Here is a 26,074-nt window from a genome sequence, read left to right as displayed (position 1 = left end):
GCTTGGGTTGCTGTTACTCAAACAGCTATCTCTAGTCATTTGGAGTCACGGGAGGTGATAATCAGGGTGAGCAAGTCAAACAAAATTGCTTAGGAGTTACGCAATGTAGGAGACAAGAGGTGAGAGAGAAGGCAAGCAACAAAGGGTGTGTTCCTTGGGAGTCATTTTAACCCCTAGAGCAATGAAAAGTACAGCACAAATGAAAAGTAAAGCCTCTAGTCATTCGGTTATCTCAAACTAAGGCTCAACACAAATTTAAAGTATCCCTATATTAAAATACAGCCAGGAAGCATATTTTTGCTAGCTGGATGTTACTATAATTAACAATTCCATTTTATATTTACATGGACAAATCCCTTCTTCAATTAAAGCAGCTCCCAGACAAGCCAAAGTGTTTCTTAATCCAGAATTCCCGAGCATCTGATTCAAATGAGTATTTGTAGCTCCCAGCTCTCCACTATTCCAGCAGAGTTTTTAACCAGAGCAAATGAAGAAACATAATTTTTTTGTGTGTCTTAACACAGATTTTCAAGTTTTTCCTGCTTTAATAAATTAATGACTTTTTTTAACAATGTATGGAAGAATTACTGCTTCACCTGCTGACACTGGCACTGTGAGCAAGTGAAATAACTATTCACAGGAAGCGGCAATATAAATATTAACACTGGTGATTCTATTAAGAAACATTACCAGTAGAAATCAAATTTAAGAATGTTTCCAGGTGCAGACAGAGCTTTTCTTTCCTCCTTATCCTGTTCTCAGTACCCTAAGGCATCTGAAACCTCAACAGGGTCCCTGGTTTCCCAGACAGTCCCTGACCAGCATCTCCTTTCCTTCCTCCTAGGAAGAGCAGGACAGATGTACAGCTGGAAACAGTTGCACACCTTGTCTGTCTGCTACACATGGGGTTTGTGATGGCAGCTTGAGGAGATTTGTGACCTCCCACAACTCCCAAATGCTGTACCTCACAAAAAAAGAGACACTGAGCCCTACCACATTGCTGATGGGGGATTTCATTCGTTTCTTCTTATACTCACCTACAAGCTTTGCTGTGCAGAACCTATCCCCTAAGGCTCAGTGGGATGTAAGAATGTGCTTATGTATCCTGCTTCATCTGCAAGGGAGTCTTTGCGCGTGAAATTTTGGGGCACATCCACATGCCTTCCAGCCTGGAGTCAATGTGCAGAGGCAGGCAGGAGCCTGAACAGATGCAGCAGAAGATTGCCTGCACCTACTCATGCAGATGTACCCCCATCATTTTAAGCAGCAGAGAGCAAAGGGAATGCCAATACCTTAGATCTATTAACGTGGAAAACACCTACAGTGCTTTCTGCACAGGAGAAGAGAGCAGTGAACTACCCAAGTAACTGACAGCCACTGATGGAAGCTTGCCAATGATTATTTTTGTAAATGCTGAAATTTACTGTTTCGTAAAAACTTGAGACTCTCCAAAAGTTTTTTACATTTTTAATGGCCTTTGAACGCATATGGACTTAATAAAAAGGGCTATAGACAACAGTTATCAAATTCATTTTAAGCGTTGTCAAAATAAAAACTAATGAGAATTGCTGTTGCTTTTGCCAGTACCTTGTATTGAGCTTTGTAAATTAACAGTATCAATTTTTTTAGAGCAACCATTTTATTTTTACAGAGGCAATAGGATGAGAAGGGGAAAGAGCAAAAATAGCAAGCATACTGCTGCTGACTCCTAATGATTAATCATAAACGCATGTATACAATTTCCTTTGCATCCTGTTTGCATAGAAAAGCAAGAAAGAATAGCTCAGCACATAGAATTTTTTACATGCTGTTTCCAAAGACCAGGCAAGACAAGATCTATCAGAGACGTCATCTTTGCCCCCCAAAATCAATACAGCTGGAAAAGAATAAGTCTTTCCCTCCATTCTGAAAAGCAGATTTCTCAGGCTGAATTTAGTTCAGTGACTGCTGCATCTGCTGCAGACAGGGGAGAGAGGAAGGTGCCAGGCAACCTCCTGCACCTTGAACTCGGTGCCCGGGGAGCATCCTTCATAATTAAGGTCTACGAGCTTTTGAGTCCAGCTCAAGCAGGGGACAAGAAGTCTGCATTCAGCATCCCTTCCTCAGTGGAAGTCTAAACCAAAACCATTTTTGTACTGTGCAAATTCAAGAAAAGGATGAGCTATTCAGGGCACCTTTACATGGGGCTGGCAGGCTCCAGCTCCCTATAAGGTCAGTAAAGCACCAGTTGCATCTACAGTAGCAGATTAAAAGACTGAGAGAGAGGTTATGAGGTTTGTTAAGTGATGAATGGAGTGGGTAGGTAGAGGTAGAAAGAGAAGCCAAATTTCCCATCCCCGTCAATGTGCTTGTCCTGTCAGGACAAAGGTTGGGACTTCTCTCACTTCACCTTCACCGCAGCCAATGGCACAACCTGAGCAGGGGTTATGCCAGGAGAAGGTGGGGTGGAGAGGATGAGAGACAACGCACTCCATCCTAGGTTAGGTTACTAAAAGAGGGGAATGAATCCTACCCTCCCCCACCCTGGTCCTGATCTTAGTTGAGCTTAGGGTTTGCTATTTACAGCTGTAGGTGGCTTTCCTTGAAATGCCCTCATTCTCCTGCACTGGATGGACTCTGGCAGTCCTTCCCAGCCCCCTCCAGTCCTCACTGCTGCCAGTGGGACAGCTCAGCTGCTTGGCTACCACATGTACCACCTGCAACACTGAGGTACCTGGGGCAGATTCTGAGCTAGCCCCAAGCCCCAGTCTGCAAACTGCAGCAGGGCAGCAGAAGCAATGCAATGCAATCATAGAAACTGGGTGGGCAAAGTGAGCAAACCTATGCACTAAAACAAGCTCTGCTGCTTGTAAATCATGCCTCATAGATAGCTACAGCTGCCTGAGATGAGTTCCTCTCAAGATGACCTGGCACCTATTTGCTAGAGTAAGAGGTGTTTAGAGAGCCTCTGTTAAACATTCAATTAGGAGCTTCTACTGTAAGGGGAAATCTGACAAGATATAAAACTTAATGGAAAGAGCCAAATTACAATCCTGCAGTCTTTCCTGCAAAGAGACTGACTCATCATAAACTGAATAGCAGATCTGGAAGACAATGATGGGGGTCAAACGTCTGGGTGCAGTGACATCAGTGGGCACAGATGCAGAAGCTAAGGCTCAGCATCCTGTTGCAGAGCTCAAAGCTCTTTGGCACACAACCTATCAAGAAGATATGTCAACAAAGAAAATAATTTTTATACTGTAAAGACAATTGTTTCAAGAAATTTTGTTTTCTGGAAAATTAAATGTATGTGATAAGTCTATGTTCTGGTGTTCCTAAACTCTATTTAGGAGTTTTGGGACATTGCTTCACAGTGCCCTAATCATTAGTAATTTCAGGTGTTTTAAGTACAAGTGATGCTGATGTTCCTGGGAAAGAGCAAAGGCGGAATTTTGGCGCCAAGCCCCATCAAGCTGCTTTGCAGCACTGACAGTGCCAACATTTGGCTATGTCTCAGTCTCAGTTTGTGGGCAATACAAGTCCCCATCCTAAGGAGCAGCATCCAGCTCCTGCTGCAATGCCCAGACCCAGGATCTGCAACTACAGTGGTGCTTGCAGCAGCAGAGCGGAAGCAGCACAAGACACCCTGCAGCCAAGGAAAAGTGTGTAAGCAGCTGTCTGATGGGTTACTTACTGCTCTTTTTGCCTTTCCAGAGCAACAACCCAGAATGGATCCTAGGAAACCACCACCAAAGGAGACACATACCCCAGAAAAGGCTGGAGAGAGAAATCTCATACTGTGGTAAGGTGTAAAAGGCTCTAAAATGAAAATCGGCAAATACCATTGTATGACCTTAACAAAGGCAATTTGTTAAGGTCTTCTTAACTTCCCCCCCTACCCGCCCCCCCAGTACAGAAATTCTCACAGGGTATCCTGAGGAAATTGGCATCTCAAGTGCATTTTGGCTCAGGATTAGAAAAGTATGGTACCTGAACCAAGAAAGCAGCTTTCAGTGAACTGTTGCTCGAGGGCTAATATTATTTAACACGTGGATTAATATGTATGCAAAACAAAATACAAAGGTATTAGAACAAAGAACTGGAGAAAGACACTATGGGAGGGCATTGCAAAGCCACAGATGACAAGCTATATGCAGTAGACATTAAAGAAACCTCTTGTATTCCTCGTGTACTCTAGCTACCCTGAAAGTATTTGCTAAGGACAGGCATCTAAGAGTCACTGGGGAGAACATATGGAAAAAAACTAAAGGTTTCCAGTTTTAGAAAACTAATGAGCTTTTTCTCTTTGTTCCCAACAGCTCTTTGTCCTGTTGTTATGTCATTATTTTGTATTTATAATGCCATAACCTTTTTTCATGGAGAATGCAGTAAAACTGACAAATAAGTCTGCCTGGCAACACACTGAAGTATCACAAAATGGATTAGGAAGGAGCAAGGTTTAGTTTAAATAAGAACAAGCTTAAGCTATTAGCAAATACGAGATAAGCTCTGTCTGTAGGCAAACGTTGACCCCTGCTGTAGGAACATCATCTGACCAATCACCCTCTTGTACCTCTTAACACCCTGCCCTGAGTTGATTCACAAGTCCTCTGATTTGCTATTTCCTCCAGGTGGATTTTATTCCTCAAGACTGATCCGTGTTCCACATTTTTCTCATCTCTTAGGATGATCATCTTAGGAGATCAAAACATCTAGACTTATACTGGTGCAGACAACCCACCCCTTCCTCCTACCCAGCCCAAAAATGGTGTTATTCCCATCCTGGATGTGCATACTAATAACAGCAACACAACCACAGAGAACTAGTAGTCATTTTTACATATATGCTTTAAAAAGCAGCTTCTCCTCCCTAAATAGAGCTATTCTTTCTCATTGCTGGTTTTGTATAAAAGAAACTAAATATAAGAAAGTCAAGAATCTCTGCACATCTCTTATTCTGCTTAGTCTGGTTCATCTTTTATCTACAGTCATGTGAATATAATACATACTCCTCATTAGAAATCCATCTAGGAAATCAGAATTAATATTACAGATAGATACCAAGCACACATATCAGACTTGCAAGTTAACATGTTTCTATATTTCTGATATCTCATGGCAAACAGTCTTAGTAGGTTACAATCATACATTTTGCCACAATAATTTTTAATTAAGGTGCTTAGTTATAACCAAAGGGCAAGTCTCCAAGATCTGAATTACCATTCTTCTGAAATTTCTAACTCAGTTAACAAAAACGCAGTAACAAAAACCTTTTAAATTGCACAGCACTCCAAACTGATGCAGAACAACCACCAAGGAAAAATAATCTAAAAATACAATGAGACAGGCATTAGGAGATAGGAAGTACTTCCTCTCCACCAAGGCTTTTGTTAGCAGACACACAAGGTTCCTTTTCTTAGGAGCTTGAAGTGGGAACAGACTGCTTTTACTCCGAGCACACTTGAAAAAAACACCTTTGCTTTTTTTTTTTTTTTGGTGTCTGCACTTAGGTTACAAACAATTCTTTAATCTTCCTGCTCCAAACAGAGGCTTTTTGCAAATTCACTGTTACTCTTTTCAAGAGGTTCATAGCATCAGGAAGAAAATCCCAGACATTAAATGGCTTTCCGATTTTTGGTCACCCTTCCTGAGTAAGGTCAGGCTAAGTGGTCCTGCTGCATTCTTTTGTCTACAGCCCTTTCCACAACAAAGAACCCCCCATGAAGAAAGCCAGAGCCCAGCAGCCACCTCAGCTCCACAAGACCAGCCTGGCACAGGGACTAAACCAAGACCCCCAAGAAGCAGCACAACCCACAGCACCTGGGTGACCAAGAACGAGCTTCAGAGCAGACCGACGGACTCTGAAAGGTTTATTTACTTGCAGTGATAGTTGTCAGAAGGGATCCAGAAGCAAACACTGGCTAACATTTGCTCTTCCCAGAGTCCAGGAAGGCTGCCATACCATTGCCAGAATGCACAAGGTCGCTGTATGGCTCCTTCGAGGTTTTTTCCGTAGTGCTTTGGGACTGCTTCTCAAAGCACGTGTTTTGCAGTGACTTTCCAGAGCTGTGTTTGCATTTTGTTTGTTAAAACCACCGAAGCAAGTGGGGAGCAGAGAAGGGCTCAGTGCCCCAGCCATTCACACTCACCTGAGATTCTCTTCGTGTGACCCGGGCAGGACACTATCGGGGCGATCCCGTCTCCTCCTGTACAGACCTGAATGTGACAACTCTTTCAGCTGCAAGGCCGTCATATTCCTCTACCTGAAGGGTGGTTGTTTTTTTTAAAGGTGGTGGTGGTGGGGGGGTGTTCTAGCTTTGGGCTGGGTTTCTTTCCCCCCGCCTCTTCCAGATGTTGCTGCCGAGGAGTGTGGCTGCCAAGATGCCTGGAGAGAAGTGGCTGGGCGGTGTGTCGGCACACCTGCGCCCGCCGGAGCGACCAACCTCTGCAGGCAGGGCAGGCAGGCAGCCGCCGCTCAGCTTCCTGTTTCTCATAGGTACACACCCTCCCAAAGGGCACCACATTTCCTTTATCACTGGATCACACACCTAAGGGATGCCTGCGACCAGCTCACCCCCTTCCCTTCAGCTTTCCTCAAACTCTCCCTGCTCTGACAGGCATGACCCTGCCCTGTGCTGGGCAAAGCAGGCGGCTCTCTCAGCACCTCTGCAAGAAGCTACACATCTCCAGGACTGCAATGAGCAGTTAACTCTTTCCTGCTATAATTTATGACAAAAGGAAAGTCATCAGACTTATGAAAATTCCAGTTACTCAAACACGTTGGCAAACTGTCAGGGAGGTTAAGGCAGAAAAGCGTACAACAAAGTAACTTCAGTAACCAGCATTAAAATATTCTTTTGGAAATGCAACAGCACTGTGCTTGTCAGAAATTCCTCTTTTCCACCCACCTTAAAAATCAGAAGAAAACCACAATGTAATTTTCTTCCCACTCTCAGCTATCAAAACACCAGTGCTGTAACCATTTGTCACATCTTGTAGTGACGGAGTGTCCCGTGTAATTGTAAAACAGGAATGGAAGTGCAAGGCAGGAAGGTAGTTAGCGGGGAATTTTGCAAGCTCTGTGTCTCATCTCACTTAGTAATTTTCTAGTAATAAACAAAATACTTCATTTCAGGAGGCTTCAAAAAAGCTTACTGCTTCTTGAAAAATTTTTACAGCGTCTTTGACGTTAGGCTTGACACATATAAACAGAAACTTTGAATTCAGAGTGTTTTTTTTTCAGTAAGCTTGCATTTAATAAAAGCCAAGAAACCTTACAATTTGCAAGGACTGTTTTGACTAGGATAGGAAACAAGTTCTATGTGGTATGAATTACACAGTCCATTATTAAAACATTTATTTTGTAGCAGAATACATGTAAGAGTATTTTTTAATTCCTGTAACAAAAAAAGTGTTACATAGGTAATACTGGGTATATCACTTGACACCAATTTTGTTAAGATTACCAGACTGAACACAAACACGGTAATTTATATAATACTATCAACGTGCTTTAGTCTGGAATGTCATCAACATACATTATTAAACATCACACAATGGAAAAATAACAGAAATTGTTTTGGAAAAGTAATCACATAACATGCCAACTAGATAATGGTTGCAAAAATTCAAAATGTGTTTGAATTGATGTTAGAACAGTGCATGCACTGAACTGTCAACAAGAGGGATACATCTGAGCTCCTGTCCTCAGAAAATAAAAGGGAGAACAGTCATACTATTTGCCTAAACATGCTGCATTCCAGTATTAAATATTTTAAATTGTTTCTCCATATGCGGTAGGATATGCTTAAACCTAATTAAATGCCAATTCCCAGCAGTCAGTCAATCAGCAATTCAATGAAAAGTTAATGCTGTTATGAGTGGAGGATAAGGACAGCAGATGACAGATGCTCACGGCACAGCAGCTTTTATACATTACCAACAGTTTATTTTCTGCTTTAAATATCTGTGTACCAATGATTTCTCTTTGTCCAAATGATCAATTATAGATAATAATATTCTAAAAAGTGACGACAGAGTAGACTTTTTTCTGTGAAAAAGCTCTTTGTAAGCTATTGAACTCTTACCTACATGTGTGTTCATAGATTCTTATTCACTGCAGTGAATAAGACTGTTCAGCATACACTGAATACTTTCGTATTAAACACGACATCAGCCTATAAAAAAATTAAAGGACAAATCTTCACCCACTTTGCTGCAAGTTGCATAAGGGTGAAGCACATCACATTAAAACTTATGTTTCTTTGCATGAGTAGGCACTGTGCTCGGGCAGCCTATGGAACAATAGCTTTTACTCAAACAGCCTTGAAAACCAGAGCTGCTCCAAACCAGTATCAATTTACAACTAACACCACCAGACAGAGTGTGAAAATTGAAGGAATACAAGGAGTTTATAGATCAAATCCACTTCAATATAAAGGAGGGCAAGATGGTTAGGTTTTTAAAATAAGACCTGGGAGTCAGCTCCATAGAATTATTATTTCACATCAACTGGGGTCTAAGATGATTTAGTAAATACTTTCTTGGAGGACCTGAGAACAAGCTGAAAGTTTTCTACAAGAAGAAATGCAAACCAGATTCCTTTTCTGCCCTGTGGGATCGTCCACCAATACTCACAAGAGAAGAGGTTTCAAATCTGAATTTACCCAAACGGTCAAACTTTAACTTCTGAGTATCAAATATAAGTTATAAGGGAGGTTTTTCTGAGAGATGCTGCAGAACACAAATGACATTTCTCCACTGAGTTGCTTAAAGGCTGCCAGAAAGAAACTTGGACCGACCTGGCTCTGCAGGAAGAACTTCCCCTGAGAGTGCCTCCTGCTCCCCACACCCTTTTTTACCTTCCAGGCCCAATCTTCTGTTTATAATTCCTTTTTTGAGAGATTACATTCTTCTTGCGTGGGACGAGGCCATTTGGACCTTTCACATTCCATCAGAATTTTTGAGGACTGGCCAAGTTACCACAGTTTTTCTTTTCACCAGTAACATGCAGCCTTCTTGTATGTCCTGTACAAGAAGTACAAGAGTAAACGAAAGTTTACTCTTCGTTTTCCAGTATGTGACTCTTCCCTCATGCAACTGACCTTCCTCATGCCCACAGAGAAAGCTAACGTTGCTACTGCAATCTGATGGATAAGCATAGTGTTATCAGGCTTTTAGTAGATGAAAACATCACCAGGAAAAGGTGGAACCAAGACAGAAGTATGCTGTCCTTCACTCATCACAAGCAATAATAACTTTTTATTATGTGGGACAACGCTCACAGTCGACTTTTCACTGCAGTCCTGCAGAGCATTTATCTTGATATACCAGGCCTGCAGTGCTCCTTCTTAAATTTCTGTGAAAGTACTGCTGTTCCGGTGACTGCGGGTACTCAGCAGAATTTTCCAATTTAAAAACTTTTTAAGATGGACAAGTTATGTCTGGTTACTTAACCTGTGTTCAAAGGGAAGCAAACAGTAATTCATGATCCTGGAAAACATGTAGTTGAATTGAGGAAAAACAAAAAAAACGCCAAGTGCTTCAAATTCAATACATTTCTTCATGAGCCTGTATTACAGAGAATGCACATTAACTATGTTAACCAGAAAAGACAAAGTTTTAGATGTCTCATTCCACACAGAAAGGTCTTTATCAATGTGTTTGATCCTTTATTTGCTCTAGTGCATTGTTTTTTTCTAGTGGATATTGGTTTTTGATTTTTTTTTTCAAACTTTGAAGGAAGCACCAGGTTTCAATGAAATGTAGTTGAAGATTTTCAAAGCGATAGAAAAAACTGTTGCCAGGACACTGCATAAACAGGCATAAAAATAATCAGAAGAGTGTTAAAAGAAAAATATAGGAATGCCCGTAGTGAGCACACAGTTCAAAGGTGACTGCATGTTAAAAGGGGAGGACATTCCTCCATCCCCTCATTGCTCACCCAGCTTATCACTGGAATGAGTTTCCAGATGAATGAGTCCAGGAGTGATGGTTTTCTACTATTTCTCACAAGGTTTGGAAGAAAAAAGCACACTTTACAGTGAAGGAAAAGGCTTGTACATCAGTGAAAGACTCACTGGAGCACATGAAGGAAGATGGCAATAACCCTTCCAGCAGTTTTGCAAGAACCCCTGAAGCACCCAGCTGATGTGCCAGTGCAAATGAGGCTTCATGCCTCTCTGAAGTAAGCTATGGAGGTGAGTCCCTGCAGGTCGGTTTGGGTGTCAAGGAATAGCATACTGTACCATGGGCCCCTGCTAGGGCAGGCAGTGATAAAATGAAATGCACAAAGAGAATATCAAGCCACAAATCTAAGGAGACACACCTTGAAACTAAAATTTCAAAACTTCGTGGGAGACTTAATTGTTGATTCAAGGAGTTAAATAATTAACTAATTACATGTTTTCTTCCTTGTCCAGTGTGACTCCAACATCTGTTTTGATGTTTCTTGCCTGGTTCCATTTAGTGATCAGTCAACCCTGAAGCATGCATATTTAATTTCTGGATTAGGCTAAGTACTGGGGCACTGAACTAAATTGTGGACACTACAAAGCAGAGCTTTGCATTTATGTCCATACTCCAGCTGACTAAGCAAATTTGTTGAAATTTAACAGCAGTTGCTAGTTTTTGTTAAACCTCTTCTATGGATGGCTGTCCCTGCCATACAATGTAAAATAAAAAACTACATGACCATTGCAGCCTGGTCTAATGGAAGGTGTCCCTGCCCATGGTACGGGAGTTGCAACTAGATGATCTTTAAGATTCCTTCCAATCAAACCATTTTATGACTCTGTGGTGTGCTCAACACTTTTCAGAGCAGTGATGTACTCAACTCAACTTTGGGATTTGAGAGGGCAAAGCGAAGGCAGGGGGGCTGTTGTGGTAAGCGTGGGGATGCTTTCTCAACCTGGCAGTATCAAAGGCATCTCTAGCTCCACTGCTGGTGGCTCACAAGGTTTTGGTGAAGCGAGGCAGAGATCCCTGCTTTTACTCCAACTATCCTATTCCAATGACAAAAAAAAAATGTAAAAGAAAATATGGGAATATCTTCTGTCTGCCTGAACGTGAAGCAAGGTCTTTTTCCTTCCTTCTCCAAGCTCTCTGGACATGCTGCTCTGTGAATTCCTAATTTCAGCAGAAAAAAAACCAAACTTGTAAAAAGCACACTTTTCTCCAGCAGCAAAAACCTACTATGTCTGAGTTTTACAATACCTCCCTCTACTGGGAAAATGCTGCCTTGTTTCTCTGTGCCAGTCTTTCTCTCTACAGCCAGTAGGAGGTATGGATTAACCCACACACGCTTTAATAATTCAGACTGGGGTCAAACTGAGAGCTGAGAGGAATGACAGACCAGTGTTCGAAGATGCAGGCTAGCATTACAGCTAGAAATTTATGCTGTTAATCAGTGGATGATCTGTGCATGAGTAGGTGTGTAAAGAAGAAACCATGTGACACAACATGAATCACTTTTGTCGTGCCATTTGTACATAAGCCTCTTCAAAAAAAAAAAAGTTATAAAAAAGCTGGCAAGCAGTTTAAGCTTTAAGATGGATGCAACTACTCATATGGACCCTGTATTCCATGGGCTAACAACTTCAAAAAGAGAAAGAAAAAAAAACCACATGAAAAAGAGGAGGGAAGGAATATCCAATAAATTCACAGTTTATATTAATTGTCATAGCCTAGAGCATGTGGAAAACCACAACCAATTAGTGATCTGCACTTTCTAGATCCAGGACTTTCCATTCAGAATAATTTTTACTGTCTTGGAATTAAAAGCCTCTTCCCAACAGATTTTCAAATTCAGAAAGAAATACACCTTTTACATTTAAGCACCCCTGTTTATGATGCCTGAAGATCCTAAGCCTAAAAAAAAGCAGACTTAAAAGTCTTATCTTTAAACAAGTTGACTTCTACTTGCATTCTACTACTGTAGATATTGTCCAGAAGGTTTACTTTATTCTACTGTGGTGGGATACAATGCCTTCAGACATGAGGACAAAAAGCCCCAGGTGCCAGCTTTTCACAGTAGAAGTTTTCCAGTAGATGCCACAAAAGACTGAAGAACCCTCCAAGTTAAAAACAAAACAAAAAACCCCAAATAATCCCAAAATCGAAAATCAAAACAAAAACAACAACAAAAATCCCCAAACAAACAAACTAACAAACTAGAACAGAAGCAGAACCTAAAAATGAGTGGCTAATGAAGGAAATTGCCCGGGGAGCTGTTGCCCCAGACATCCCAAGGAATTACCTGCTCTGATGGCTGGGTTTGTGCCCTGAAAGCCAGTAAGCCCTTCCAGGGGTGCAGAAAGGTCGACTAAGCCATTTTAGATGGGCAGTTCCTGAGACAACATCTCACAAATAAATTTTCAAATTACTAATGCTACATTACAAGTAGAGAAAAAAAAGCTTCTCATCAAGGTTTTGTGTTCCTTACACTGAAATGATGTTAGACTGCCAAGGAGAGAGGACAGGACACTCCCTCTGAGAAGGACAAAAGAGGTGCTGGTGACCCTGACAACGTGCACATTCTTGAATGCACCACCACCTCCTGACACACAACCAAATACAACCATTAAAGTAGTAGGTGGCACTACTTTACAGCTTCAAGAGGTGCCGTTTTAGAAGGACAACCCAACCCTGAGCTCCAGAGCCTTTGAATGTTGATGGTTATAAGAAGAAGGATGAGCCGAATAGCAAGGGATGGTCAGTTTAGCAGCCCAGAAGAAGCAATGACCCTGGCTGTATGCCTATGAACACACTATATAGCCACCTCACAGAGTCTCTACTGCCCAAAAAAACAATGCAGGGAAAACAAAGAGGAAAGGGGATGAGGCAGTGGAGGCACAGAGAAAACACTCGGGATAGCACAGGAGGTCATACATTCTGAAAACTGGTCCTATATCTGACCAGCACTTCCAAGAAAGGTAGAAAACAGTGGGTGCCTAGAAATTATCATCTTTAAAAGCTCTGAAACCTGCAGTATGATGATGGTTTCCAGTGTAAGAACTAATGTCTCTAAACCAAAGTATAGAAGGTAGATCATGTATCTACAAAAAATAAAGCTGAATATATGTAAATACTTAAAAAACACAAGCAAGGTTCAGTTTTTAGTTACTCAAACAAATCTTAATTTTTAACTATATACATTTTGGTTTCAAAATTAATAAAACTTGCAATCTGTATCCAAGCAGAAAAATCCATATTGAGAAAAAATTCACAGTGCAAAAGAAATGAAAGTAATTAATCTTGGACATTCAGGATAATGTAAAATGGAAATGCCACCCTCCCTTCCCTTAACGCTGTAAAAATTACTTTTGGATTCAGCATAAAACATAAAAATATGGGTTTATTATGGATTTTTCATAATATTTTCAAGCACATGAAAATCACACTTAAGGTTCTTAAATTAGAGCAAAGCCTTTAACCAAAAAAGCACAGTTGCCTTACCGTACAAGCCTTCCTTTGCTGGAAAAGTGTCTGATTTCTGAACATAAAGACTCCCTCAAACCATCCCAGAAGCGATACAATTTCTGTATTGGTGGGACAAATCTATTCCTTCCACTGGAATTACAGTTTCAGGTTCAATTACTCCATCATAGTGTCCTCTTCCTCAGTCACTGCCAATTAACTCATTGCTTAAAGAAAACCCGTCAGCAATGGGATCTTCAAACAGACCACAAATCCTCTGTTCTGGGTGGGGACAAAATAGTGTCTCTAAAAACACTTAGGATGAGCAAAGGCTAATAAACTACTGTGAATACAAGGATATCCCTGCGTATTTCAAGAATAATAAAGGACTTTGCTCAAAGCTCTGTTACCATACCGCTTGCTTTTAAGAGTAACAAAACCCACCAGGCAAAACTATTATCTGTCCTCTTCCTAAATCCATTTATCACCATTCCTATGCATGGCTCATGCTCCCAAGAATTTCCCTGTAAATGACTAAAAGACCATACAGTTCATAGCCAGGCTGTTGGCTTGGGAGGCAGATGCCACAGCCAGACCCTCAGCCCAAGCGACCCCATGGACACTTACTGGCAGTCTGTAGCCTTGCTGGCAGCAGGTTCGCAATGAGCAGCCTTTCCTATAGATAGTTTTACATCGAATGCCCACTGTTTGCATGTTCCCCCTGTGGTTACTACTGGTAGTTGTGATAAAATAAAATATAAAAAAAATTGAAGTGACTCAGTTAACCACTTCCTTCTTTCACCCTGTCACTCAACGCTGAAAAGAAGAAGATAAATCTATCAGAATTCACAGTTCAGCTCCACAAATTTTGTCACGCCAGTTCTCCATCTCAGAAACATCAGAGAGAAGAAAGCAAATCTTCCACCTCAGAAAAGGATACAGTTTTAGTTATATCACCAGTGTATAGAACAGAAGTACAAAATCTGGAGAAGGAACAGTGGGACAGGGTTCCAGGTCCCTACCTGGAATCACCAAGAAGTGAACAGTCACTCAGGTCCACCTCACGCCATCACAAGCACCTCTGTCAATACCAAGAGGAAGGGCAAGACCCTGTCTCCCCATCTTCCCACCTGCTGAGAAACAGAAATACCCTCTGATTTTCTTCTTTTCTGAGATGACAGAAGACAGTTTCACATACCATCTCCTGAAAGACCATCTCTGACAACCTCAGCCCAGGACAAGGATTAACTGGGAACAGAAAATAACCATCACCTCCTAGGGCACGTCAGGGTGATCAGACTGCACAGCCAAACAAGAGTAAAGCTGTGTCTCTTGTAGGGACAGAGGCTCAAACTAAGTTTTCTTAAAGCAGCCTGAACCTCTGGCATGCATCAAAGGCCCACGGAAATCCTCTGCAGGTTAAAGAAGCAATATCCTCAGGACCAACAATGTTCGACGGCCACTTGCTACACTGAGTTGTAACAAGTGGAGCTTGAAACCTTGCTCACTATCAGTGACACAGAAAGGAGGCCACAACCTGATCTCTGCTGGAGCCATCACAATATGCCTCCAGGAAGATCTTGGCCCCAGCTCTGCTCATAGAGCAGTACAGCTTCAGGCTTCAGTCCTAGAAGTTAAAGTTTCTGGTGGTGGGAGCGTGACTGCCAGAGCGCCTCCTGAACGGACAGACAGGAAAGTTTCCTACAGACTTGCTTTCACCATATACAAAAAATAATGCTATGCTGTACCAACAAAGCCTCATTTTGCTTTCCCTTCATGTCTCTCTACATCCTGTTTCTCACTTCTATTTCTGTCTTCAGGCCACTTAACATTATCACCAACCCTTTTCTGTGAACAAATTAACAATGTAAATTATCTTTCCAGGCTGCTGTTTCCCATACCACCACACAGTGCTTCCTCATTTGAACTTCTTATCTATTCCTGCAAAGGCCCTTCAAGTACAAAAGCAGCTGCAAAGTTTTGTTAAACTTATCACTGAACAGTTACTATCCTAGGAAAAAGAATGCACTACAGCTTTGTCTCTCAAAATAATGTGGCAAATGTCAAGGTAAGAGCATCTTGTTCTCGAGGATGAAGAAAATCACAACAAACCAGTTGCGTACATAAGACGCCTCAGTTAATACTGCAACTCATGTTATTTCATATATTGTTCGTATGCCAGCAGTTCCCCTTCTGTAGGAAGGCAACGGACACTTTTTGTTGATTCATGATAATAGTAAAAGCTGCAGCACTTCATGGAGAAAGTGAATAATCATCTGTTAAAAGGGAACTAGGAGAACAAGTATTAACTCTTCAACTGACACTTTAAAGTGTTAAAAAGCACATTTGAGTAATGCTTTAACCAGTTTGGACTGGCTATGCCACGTTTTTCAGTTTTGTTCCCTTTGCAGTAGTTGGCTATACTGTATCACCAACCTGTTATCCAAAAGAGCTGTGCTAAAAGAAAACTTGTTAATAAAATTATTGCAAATGAGAGCAGGACAAGGCCAGCCCCACCCCACAGAGACAACACTCATAAGCACTGACAGATCACTGTGGTCTGTGGTTGCCCAGACCAAGTGTCAGAGGAAGTGCAGGGCAGAGTCACACGAACAGCTCTAGACAAAGTCACACGGTCCAGCCAAGCCCATCAGCTGGGTCCTGACACCCGGGTCCTGCAGCTGTGGCTCTGCAGTGACGATGGAGCTCCTGAGGTAACAGAATGGGGGCTGCACCTCGGCTAAGCATGAAACTAGACCAAAAAGTTGTTCTACAAGCAAATGTTGACTACAGGAGGGAAGCACTGGTTCAAACCCACCCTTCCACAAACGCACAGTATTTTTCTTTGCTCTGCTAGCAGGCCACCATGAACCAGAACAGCAACACACAGGCAGAGGTGAACAGCCAGAGCTGCTCCAGGATGCTCAGTACTGCAGCTCCTGGTCAAGTCTGTGCCCTCTCTGCTTTGGGCAACAAGGGTAACCCTCTGCAAGGAGACTTTAGAGATGCATGCATTGCCAGAAGCTGACGGAGAAGCCAAACAGTCACGCCCTGCAGCTGTATGCCTCATCACCCCCTGAAATCACCAACCCCAAAGCAAAATAAGCAGAAGGAAACATGTACTCATGCCTCAGCTGTTCCAGTTTGCTAAGGGCGTTTACAAGAGATGGCTGAAATGATCTAGGAGCTCACTGCCGAGTTCCTTTTTTCTTCTTCCGCTGCTCTTCATTCCTCCTTCCCACACACTTATTCCTCCCTCACCTCCACCCCAACCCACAAGGAGCAGCACCCTCCTTTAGCCCATCTCTTGCTCTCACAAGAGCCCTCTCCAAGCCTCTTCAAGGCGCCAAACCAAGAGAAGAGTGGGTTGAGGAGGTAGGGGCGTTAGTGAAAGCATTTCCTGCAGGGACAAGAACCAATGGGCTCCACACCTAGCACAAGGGGGAAAAATAAAGGAAGCATCCCTCCATCTCAGCAAAAGTGAGATGTTCCCTCAGTGTGGGCATCCTCAATCAGTTGTGGATGCTCCATCCCTGGAAGTGTTCAAGGTCAGGTTGGATGGGGCTTTGAGTAACTTGATCTAATGGAAAGTGCCCCTGCCCATGGGAACTAGATGCTCTATAAGGTCCCTCCCAACCCAAAACATTCTGTGATCCTGCGCACTGGCACAGGGCATGTTCCCTGGCAGACACATCGCTCCTTCCAGGTGTGTGGCTGCAGCAACAAATCTTGAGAGCTGGGGAGGAGAGAGGGCAGCTGGATGGGGGCAGGGGGGCAGCCGGCTATGGCCAAGGGTGCACTGGAACTGGGGATCTTGGTGAAAACTATATATCCGTATTTGTATCCCTGCCCGACAGCCGGAGGGCACCGACCTGCAGGAGGAGCCCCCGCCTGCAGCCGCCCGCCGTCCCAGGGCCGTGCCCGGGACCACGCCGTGAGCTGCCCGGCCCGGCCCCGCTCGCATCGGCAGGAGGAGCCGGAGAGCCGCGGTCGGACGCGAGCAGGAACCTCTCCACAACACCCTCCCGCAATGGGCTCTGCCTCCCGCCTGGCCCGGCCCTGCCCTTCCCGCCGCACCCGCCCCTCATCGCCAGGCTGTAAAGCAGAAGCCTGTTCGAAACAAGGAAAGGTGGAAAAAAAGCCCCTGGGATTCCCCTTGCAGTCCTTCCTTTCAGTGTCATCATCACAGCTGCCGTTCAGAGCATCTGACCCCAGGCTAACAACCCAAAGGCTAACAAAAGATTGATTTAAATCAAAGTTGGACGTCCAAGCCAGCCTGACTCAGGTTCAGGTAAAAAAATCACAATTGAAGCTGTTCAAATAAGAAATTTTTCACTATAATGGAGGTGAAACGCTGGAACAGGTTTCCCAGAGAGGTGGTAGATGCCCTATACCTACAAATACTCAAGGTCAGAGCAGATGGAGCTCTAAGCAACCTGATGGAGTTGAAGATGTCCCTGATCATTACAAGGCTGTTGGACTAAATGGCCTCTAAAGGTCCCTTCCAACCCAAACCATTCTATGGTTCTGTGAAACGGCACCAATAAAAGTAATCTCCTGCTCTCAATTGACAAGAGGACAGTCAGTCATTTCTCTTCTCTTGAACTCACTGCAATATTTAAAGACAGCTTGTGACTGCTACACCTGCGACAGTCCTGGAGCAATGCCCTGGGATGAACCACACTGCTTGGCTAAGGGCCCCTCACCAAGAAGCAATGGGAAATGCCAACTCCAACACTAGGCCCGCTCTCCTTGCCAATTGTCCTCTCCTGCGTCCAGCAGCATGCTGACTGGAGCAGGAACAGGCTGCAGGGACCCAAGTGCTGGGTACAAGCAGATGGCACACCCAGTACTGCAGGACTGGAGTTGCAGCAGCTGATCGGAGGAAGTATTTGATGTTGGGAGCTGTCAAAAGCTTCCTCTCCTATAACAGGACAAAGGCTTGACCTGTCCACAACAGTACTACTGTAAGAAGTAAAAGTGTAATTTCTCTTCTTCACTAATTGAATAATGGAATTTGCTCCAAAACCAATAAACACTACTCACTAGTCACCTTGTGAATCCCAAACACATTAATGTTCATCTACTTTGAGTCTGCCCATGGTCCCGGTCACCGTTATCATTTCATCTGGAGAGTCCAAAGCCTCATCCGATCCTAACCCCAGGATCTCCATAGCCAGAGGGAAGACATTGTCCCTGCCATTCTGCCCAGCCTCCTCCTCTGCAGTGCCTCTGATGGAGGAAGACAAACAAGAGAGCTACATATTGCCCAGAACAGCTGGAAGGTTCCTTGAAGGCTGCATGCTGACATGCAGGGACATGCACACACCCTGTTGCACAGCTAGCATAGCCGTGGGCACTTCTCATGTCAAACTGACACACACTCATCAAAAATACGTCAGGGCATGGGTCTCATTTCAGGACCTCTGACTTCACCTACCTATCCTGCTGTACCCATCTCCTTTCTGGCAGAAGAGCACATACTAGGCAGAAATGCTTTGGAGAAAAAACTGATTCTAATTTCTGGGTAGGGCTATCATATTCCCTCTATTTCACTTACAGAGACTATGGATGCACTAAGTCACCACCAAAATAGATTTGCTATCCATGGATACAACCCTGTTCCTAAATTTTAGTAAAGCAGCATGTACCAGCCAATGGCTTCCGCACACTTTCCAATCTTCAAGTGCTTTGTTGCTTTAACAAGGCCTCTTTGTTATCCTCCTATGGCAGGACAACAGCTCTCAGGCTTCCTCAGTAATGAATACACAGTCTCTTCAAAATAATCTAGGTCGACCTTTCTTTATATTTTGCACACAGCATTTCCAAAATAAGATCTGTTTTAATCTGCAGGCACATTATAAAACACCATATCAATGATTCCTCCAAACAGCCCAGTCCACAGCTACTTGAATTCTCCTTCTTAAGTACAACTCCTTACGCTTCTTTTCAAGAAATTTCAACTTCTTCATCATGGAGCCTCTCTCCAGTTTGCCAAGATCATTTTTAATTCATCTCCTATAATCCTAGAGGTTCCTCCAAGTCAGGGACACCCACAAACTTCATAAGCCAACGCTGAGCTGCAGCATCCAGGTCACTAATCAAGTTACTGAATGAAGTGGGAGGAGGGAACTCCTGCAAGGTACTGTCAGGCAGGTCCTGGTAGGGGGAGGTCCTGTTGGTGGCTGTGTGTCAGAACAAGAATTCCTCCTCAAATGCTTTTTTTCAAGCAGCTGCACACCTCCCTTCTGGCAATTCCACCTAGGCTGTCATTTCCACACTGCTATGTCCTTCTCTTGAACAAGGTCAACAGCAGTGAAAGTAAGCACTGAGTCCAAACTAATACAACCTTCCAAGGGGATGATGAAGGAATGGGAAGAGCTATCAGCAGCACTCCTGTGACTGGTCTGGGACAGCAATAAACCAGTGGTAAGAGCAGATGGGTGGATACATGGAGGAAGAGAATTTGCAAAGCTTGTACTCAACAAAGTTAATCACCATGATTTTAACTCTAAAGCCTCTTTCTCTTGCTTATGAAATTCTGTGCAAGATAGCATCAGCAGACACAACTCATTTATTCCCTGCTTTCTGTCTATGAGGCATGCTCATCTGCCAGAGGTAGAAAATTGGCTGCTTTGAAATGATCTGTTCTCAGAAATCCATGTGGCTTTTCTAATGCTGTATTATTCAGTAAATGCTTGTATATTGACTGTTAGTTGCATTCATACCGTGCTAGTGTTCAAAGTTTGGCTGACTGAGCTTTAATTCTCCAGCAGCCTACTTTCGCCACCATTTTCAAATATAAAACTGTGGTCTCGCTTCTGCATGTCTTCTGAGGCCTCTTACATGAGCTCTGAAAAACCATCCCTAATAGGCATCACAGCAGTCTCTGACCCATTCAGTACTCCTGCTGGCACCACGTGCATAGTATTAAGCCAAAATATTACAGAAACTCTATCACACTGTTTGACATTAATGTTAACAAAAACATTCTTCCTCAACATTATCAACGCATATTATTATCTTTAAGGATTAAACAGGAACAGTTACAGCCAGAGGAAAATAAACAACACGCAAAAAGGACGGTTATGCCTGTGGAGTGGTACAAAAGGACTAAAAACACAAATCTCTTGTGAGAAATTCTTTACACATTTCAGCCTGGACCTGGCTCCATTCACCTCCAGGGTTTCATTAATGTTCTCCCTTGTCCCTGGGGTTATGTGAAAGAGGAAATGAGATAACATCCAATCCGTTCAAAGTGCTCCAGCCCTTTGAACAGCACTCAGCAGTCACACTCTGACTAACACAGTCAGTAGCTGCTTTCCTCCCAAACTCACTGGCAGGGGCCCAGGGATCTCCCTCTCAGGCATGCTGCCATCGACCCTGGGCCAGCTGGCCGCTGCTGGCTGCCCTACCTCCCTCCTGTCTCACCTCCCTTCCTTTCGCCGCTCACCATTTCATCCATCAGGAGTCAGGGATATAATTTATTTCTTTCCCCCTCTCCTCCCAGTGATAGCAAATGACTTGCCAGTGTCTCACCAGGGCACTTCAAGGGCTTGCCCCGCTCCCCAGCCTTTACAAGATGAGGGCAGCAGCTCGCCTTGTAAAGGGAGCCCAGGCACCTATGGAAGCAGTGGACATTAACTTTGTCTTTAAATCTCAGAGCCAACTCAGGATTCTCTGGATGAAGAATCAGCCAAGGTCATGCCTGTCTGGACTTGCCCACCTGGTCAGGGCTAGACCACGGAGCACAAGGGAGAGTTAGGGCACAAATGCCTGTCCCAACCTGAGCGAAAACTCAGAAAAGCATACTTGCTGCAGAGACTGGATTTCTTTCAAGTGCCATTTACTCAGTGCTCAGACTAAGAAGTTGCACAGAAATATGTTACCTGTGGCAATCCTCCATGCAGCTGTGAACTACTAACAACTGTAGCATTAAAAAAGAGTCATAAAAAAGCTTTACATTTAAGAACACTACTAGAAGAATACATTCAGGCAGCAGCAGAGGGAAAAACAAGTTATTACATACCACACCAATGAAAATGAGCTCAGCGAAACAGCTTAATTGTTTGGAGGGGAAAATACAGTGAGTCATCCTTTAAAATTTTAAGTGTTCTCAGTACAGTCTCTCACAAGACTGCAAAGTACTTAATAGACTCAGAAAGAGACTGCAGGCTCTCCATTCAAACACCCTACCTATGAATAAGTGTTTTGATTATTACACTTCCTTCACATTATCACCTGGGTCCCTAGTTTGAATATATCTGTGTTTCAACATGAAACTGTCATGATTTTTATTACATACTGATTGACCTGTTTGCATACTGTTCAAGAAACAGAAATTATTACCATGTCCATGTAGCACTGACAACTTCTGTTCTTCCCGTTTGCCCTCCCACCTCACCCACTATGCTGCTTTCCTCTCCTGCCCTTCTCCCACCTATTTTGGAAGACAGAGAACATGAAGAGTGCAAAGACTTGTATAAGACTCCATCTTCTCCAAGCAGAGGGATTTTCTAAACAACTAGAAATGCATGCAACACTGCTTTCTGAAGATTATAATAGCTTGAAGCACTTCTATTCACAGACAGCCCTTCCTAGTCCACATGTCTATCCTGTATGTCAGTGCAGTAACCCTCAAGAACTATCCCACCTGTTCAGGTCAAGAGCAGTGTGATCATGGATCTGCAGAAATCATCCCTGTACATCACACAGCTCCCTTTCTGTCACCCAGGCAGATTGCTGATCCCTGCTCACCCTCCCCTCATCCCTCAGCACCCTCATCCTCCTCCTCTCACCAAGTGGCTTATCCAGGGACTTTCCATACCAGTGGTTTTACAGTAGCCCAGCAGGAAGGTGCAGCCCTGTGTGCAGCAATAGAGAGGCAGAAGTGTGTGCTCTCTGCTAAAACTGGTAAGGACCAAGAGGATACCCATCAGAAGATAAAACCAAAACAACTTGTCTGTAATTGCAAAACCATACAAGTCTTGTGTTTGACCTTATAAGCATAAACTTTGGTGTAATTACTACCAGGAATTGCGAAGAATGCCATTTTGTAGAAAGTCAGTACACATACTGCACATATTTAAAAGCTCTTGCAGCCAATTCTGCTTTATGTGACAGTAGCTACGCAATAACCTTCCAATCCAACACCATCATTTTGTTCCTTTTTTTTTCCCTGAAAAATAGGGACACCTTACAGCAAAGCAGGAAAGCCACATCTGCAGGATAAACTGAAGTACTACTGCATTCTGCTGGCTGTAACAAAAGTGATCACTACGGGGAAACAAAAATACTTTTATTATAGATCATATTCAATCACCCTACTGAATAATAAATTATAATGAACTAATTTAACATCAACGCTTTTGCTTGCAATTCTACCTGTGGAATATTAAGCACACTGTAGTCCCAGAATTGTATTCCTCTTGCAGTTTTACCAGATTTTGCTTATTTTAGGTAGGCAGAAGTGGGTGCCAAGGCAGGGACCCATTCCCCAGACGACTAACTTCCTCACCTATCAGTCCTCCACTAGCTGCTTCCCTCAACAATGTAGGAATCTGACTCTACAGTGTTTGAGCACCTCATGATCCTTAAACTATTTGTCCTCAAGCACTCCTGTAAGACAGGGAGGTGGTGTGGGGCTCAGCTGAGAGCCCTGAAGCTGGGACACAGGCAACACCACATCTTGTCAAAGATCCAGGAGGAGAAGATGGTGCAGCACGGGGGACCAAATCCTGCTCTGGGCTTGCTTGCATCCTCATCTCTGACCACAGGGAGTCTGGACATATGCTCTAGCAGAAAGGCTGCTTAGTTAAAAAGAAAGGGGAAAAAAAACCAAAATAGTTTAACTCAAGCAAAAGGGAAGGATTTCAGGGCTCTCAAGCTTCTGAGCAAAGGCCTCATTAGCAGCGCAGTCCCACTCCAGCGTTGGAGTTAACAGACGGTTTGCTCACCGGGCTCAGGGTATCTGGCATTTAAGAGCCAGCTCTGAAAGTGCTGGGTGGGGACACAACTAGACATGTGCCTGTCCCTCCTCTTTTTCCCTACTCCTTTGCCTGAGTTTTTTACACTAGGCAGTCCAAAGAGGGACAATCATTTCCCTTGCTGGCTGCCCACCTGGCAGCTCATTACCCCAACTGTGGTGAAGTTGTGGGTCCACCCGAAGATTGTTCAGCTCCATCAGGAGCAAGACCATGCTCCTGCAGCCCACTGGAGGCCATCCTCCAAAGCCTCTTGGCAGGCTCCTGCATTTTTCATTTTTGGAGAGGGCAGGGAAGCATTTCTCTAAGAGAAAAGGAGCAGTGGGACAGAAGGAATCCGGGCCCGGAGGCACAGCGGGGTGGATCAGTGGGAATGCTGCCTGAATTGCCTCACCTCCACATTTGCTGCACCCTGCCAGCCCTGCCAATTTTGGCACCATACTACCCTTCGCCCTCAGCCACTCTGCTGGCTGGCTGTGCCCCTTCCCCTTCCCTTCCCTTAACCGTCCTCGGTAAATGGGGCATCAGAGACAGGCATTTCACTTTGGGAGAAGAAAACAGCTCTTTTGCCTGCACTGGGAAACCGGCCAGTTCCCATTCAAATCAAAGGGAAGAGATCACGTGGATGCCTTTCAACTAATTGCACTGGAGAGGCAAGCTGCAGGAACACTTCCCTTTCAGCCAGACCCCTTCATTTAAGTCTTCTGTTGAAGAAGGGGTGGTGTATTCAGCCAAATTACCTGGAGGATTAATTTCATTACACAGTGAAAGCTGTGAGTAGGAGGCTGTGTTTGCAGAGGGCTGAATTTAGCAGGGCCACAATCTGGTGGCAAATAAAGCAAAAACAAGAAAACTGATTTCCCATCTATTAATCTACTAGAGCTGTGATCTCCAAATTATTTTGACTGCGTACATCTACCAGTAAAAAAATGTCAGCTATCATATCCCCAACATATCTACATTTATTTATTTATAAATTATGTGCATGTAATTACTACATGACACAAGGAAACTGCAGGGGTTGAAGAGCCAATTACATTGACTGTCATCTGCTCCCTAGTATCTGGCCAGTACCACCAAAGACTTCAGGGCAGCTTTCAGGTAACATGAGTCTCAGGAAGGAAAAAGAAAACAAAAAGAAGCATAACAGAAAGGAAAACAGCACAAGGCTTCTCTGGAACAAGAGGGTGTAGTATTTCTCAAAAGTTTTTTTCCCTTAAAAGTAGTTTTTAAAGCCTCTGTGGACACACACCCTTGACAAAAGAATGTGAAGAAGGAACATTCACAGAGATCCTAAAGCAACCTAAATATGGGTCACATATGAAGTGTGCTATGCATATAAATAATCAAGTTCAGATAAAGAACTATTCTTAACAAGCAGTTAAAAACAGAGGTCTGAAGTCAATTCTAATCTGCAGTGGGTTTTTGGCACATCATCTGTGCTTTCTCTGACAACAGGCATTCCCTTTTCAGCTTCTATTTACTTCTAATTGCTATAAAAACAGCAAGTCATGAAGTCATAAAGCACACCAAATAGCATATAAATAAAAAAAAGTTCAACTTTAGGTGTGAGGTAAGATACAGGTCATTTTTATTTGTCTGGAAAATAGGGCAAATGCAGAAGAATAAGGGCAGTACCAAACTAGTATTAGAATTATATGCCTTTTTTTTCCCTTCACTAGTTCCCTTATGGCGAGTTACACATTTATAATAATGATAGGAATAGATAAGGAAAATACAAGTCCTAGACAGAAATACGGTTTAACCTGGGACTTCCCTAGACACTCAAAACTTCTGAATTAATTTGAAAATACTGCTGCAATACAACTCAAAAAAACCCAATATACATCTTTCAGAATAACCAACACTACTTTAATTTGAGCATAAAATTTAGCAGAAAAAATGGAAATCCCCAGATGTTGTGCCTAACAAAAAGTAAATGTGAATTCTGTAAACTAGAGATTCCAATAACAATTGTAAAATTTACTTTCCTGCTTTCTAAGCAATACAGAGCTGCAAGGATGCCAAGTTATTCTGAACACAGTCCATAACAGAATTCATTCAAGACAGCAAAACAGTGCCAGCCCAAATCATCTTTATTTTACTACCATTTTTAGATCATGCCAGGGCCAATAACATGCAATTATCAATTTTGATGTGTGAAGAGAGTAACAAATTAATTTTTTAAAAGTTACTTTACTTGTCTATCAGACCCCTTTCTTGGTAGCTCTGATCTGCTACTGAAAAACAAGGCATCAGTCCAAAGTAAAGAATAAGCCCAAGGGAAAAAAAAAAAAAAGGTCTTTGAATATTACTCAAAAAAAATTCCACTAGTTCTTCTGACAGAAAGAAAAAGAGGAAGAAAAGCACACATGGAAAACCAATTTGGATTCCCTCAACTTCAGGTGAAAAAAAATGCAGAGGAAGCTTTTATTTAAAAACAAAACAAAACCAAAAAAACCACCCCAAAACACAAACTACCCCAAAGTAACCCAAGTCAAACCCACGCTTGGCAGCTAGGAGCTTAACCATGGCAGTCCAGTTCTTCCCATCCCCACAGCATCTCCCGTGTGCCTGGCTCCCTGCCTCGCACCAGGTACCACCCCATTGCTTCCACGGCGTCATGGCTCTGCCATGCTGTGACCTGTGAGCAGGGGCAATCAGGAGAAAAACTGCTTTTTGTTATTTTTAGTTCA

At 43.2% G+C, this 26,074-nt stretch overlaps 1 protein-coding gene across 9 annotated transcripts in view; it reads right to left on the bottom strand.

Moving 5' to 3' along the window:
• Window positions 1–26,074, bottom strand: part of LIMS1 (LIM zinc finger domain containing 1) — a 70,567-nt gene that overhangs the window by 27,337 nt on the left and 17,156 nt on the right. For 2 of the 9 annotated variants that reach the window (XM_050331280.1, XM_050331279.1), the window contains exon 1: window positions 6,129–6,377. The exons of 3 other annotated variants lie outside the window; for them this stretch is intronic. In XM_050331280.1, the coding sequence (XP_050187237.1) occupies window positions 6,129–6,232 (104 nt within the window). In that variant the 5' untranslated portion in view covers window positions 6,233–6,377. Of the gene's footprint in view, window positions 1–6,128; window positions 6,378–8,840; window positions 8,862–13,434; window positions 13,455–14,417; window positions 14,519–26,074 lie in introns of those variants that run through there. 4 more of the 9 variants (XM_050331283.1, XM_050331284.1, XM_050331288.1 and 1 more) reach the window with 4 other exon arrangements.

This window comes from Myiozetetes cayanensis, unplaced genomic scaffold (genome assembly GCF_022539395.1).
Source record: "Myiozetetes cayanensis isolate MyiCay16 unplaced genomic scaffold, myiCay2020 scf5-8, whole genome shotgun sequence".
Lineage (NCBI taxonomy): Eukaryota > Metazoa > Chordata > Aves > Passeriformes > Tyrannidae > Myiozetetes > Myiozetetes cayanensis.
Note: the sequence above shows the minus strand (reverse complement) of the source record. Positions and strands in the feature narration are given on the sequence as shown.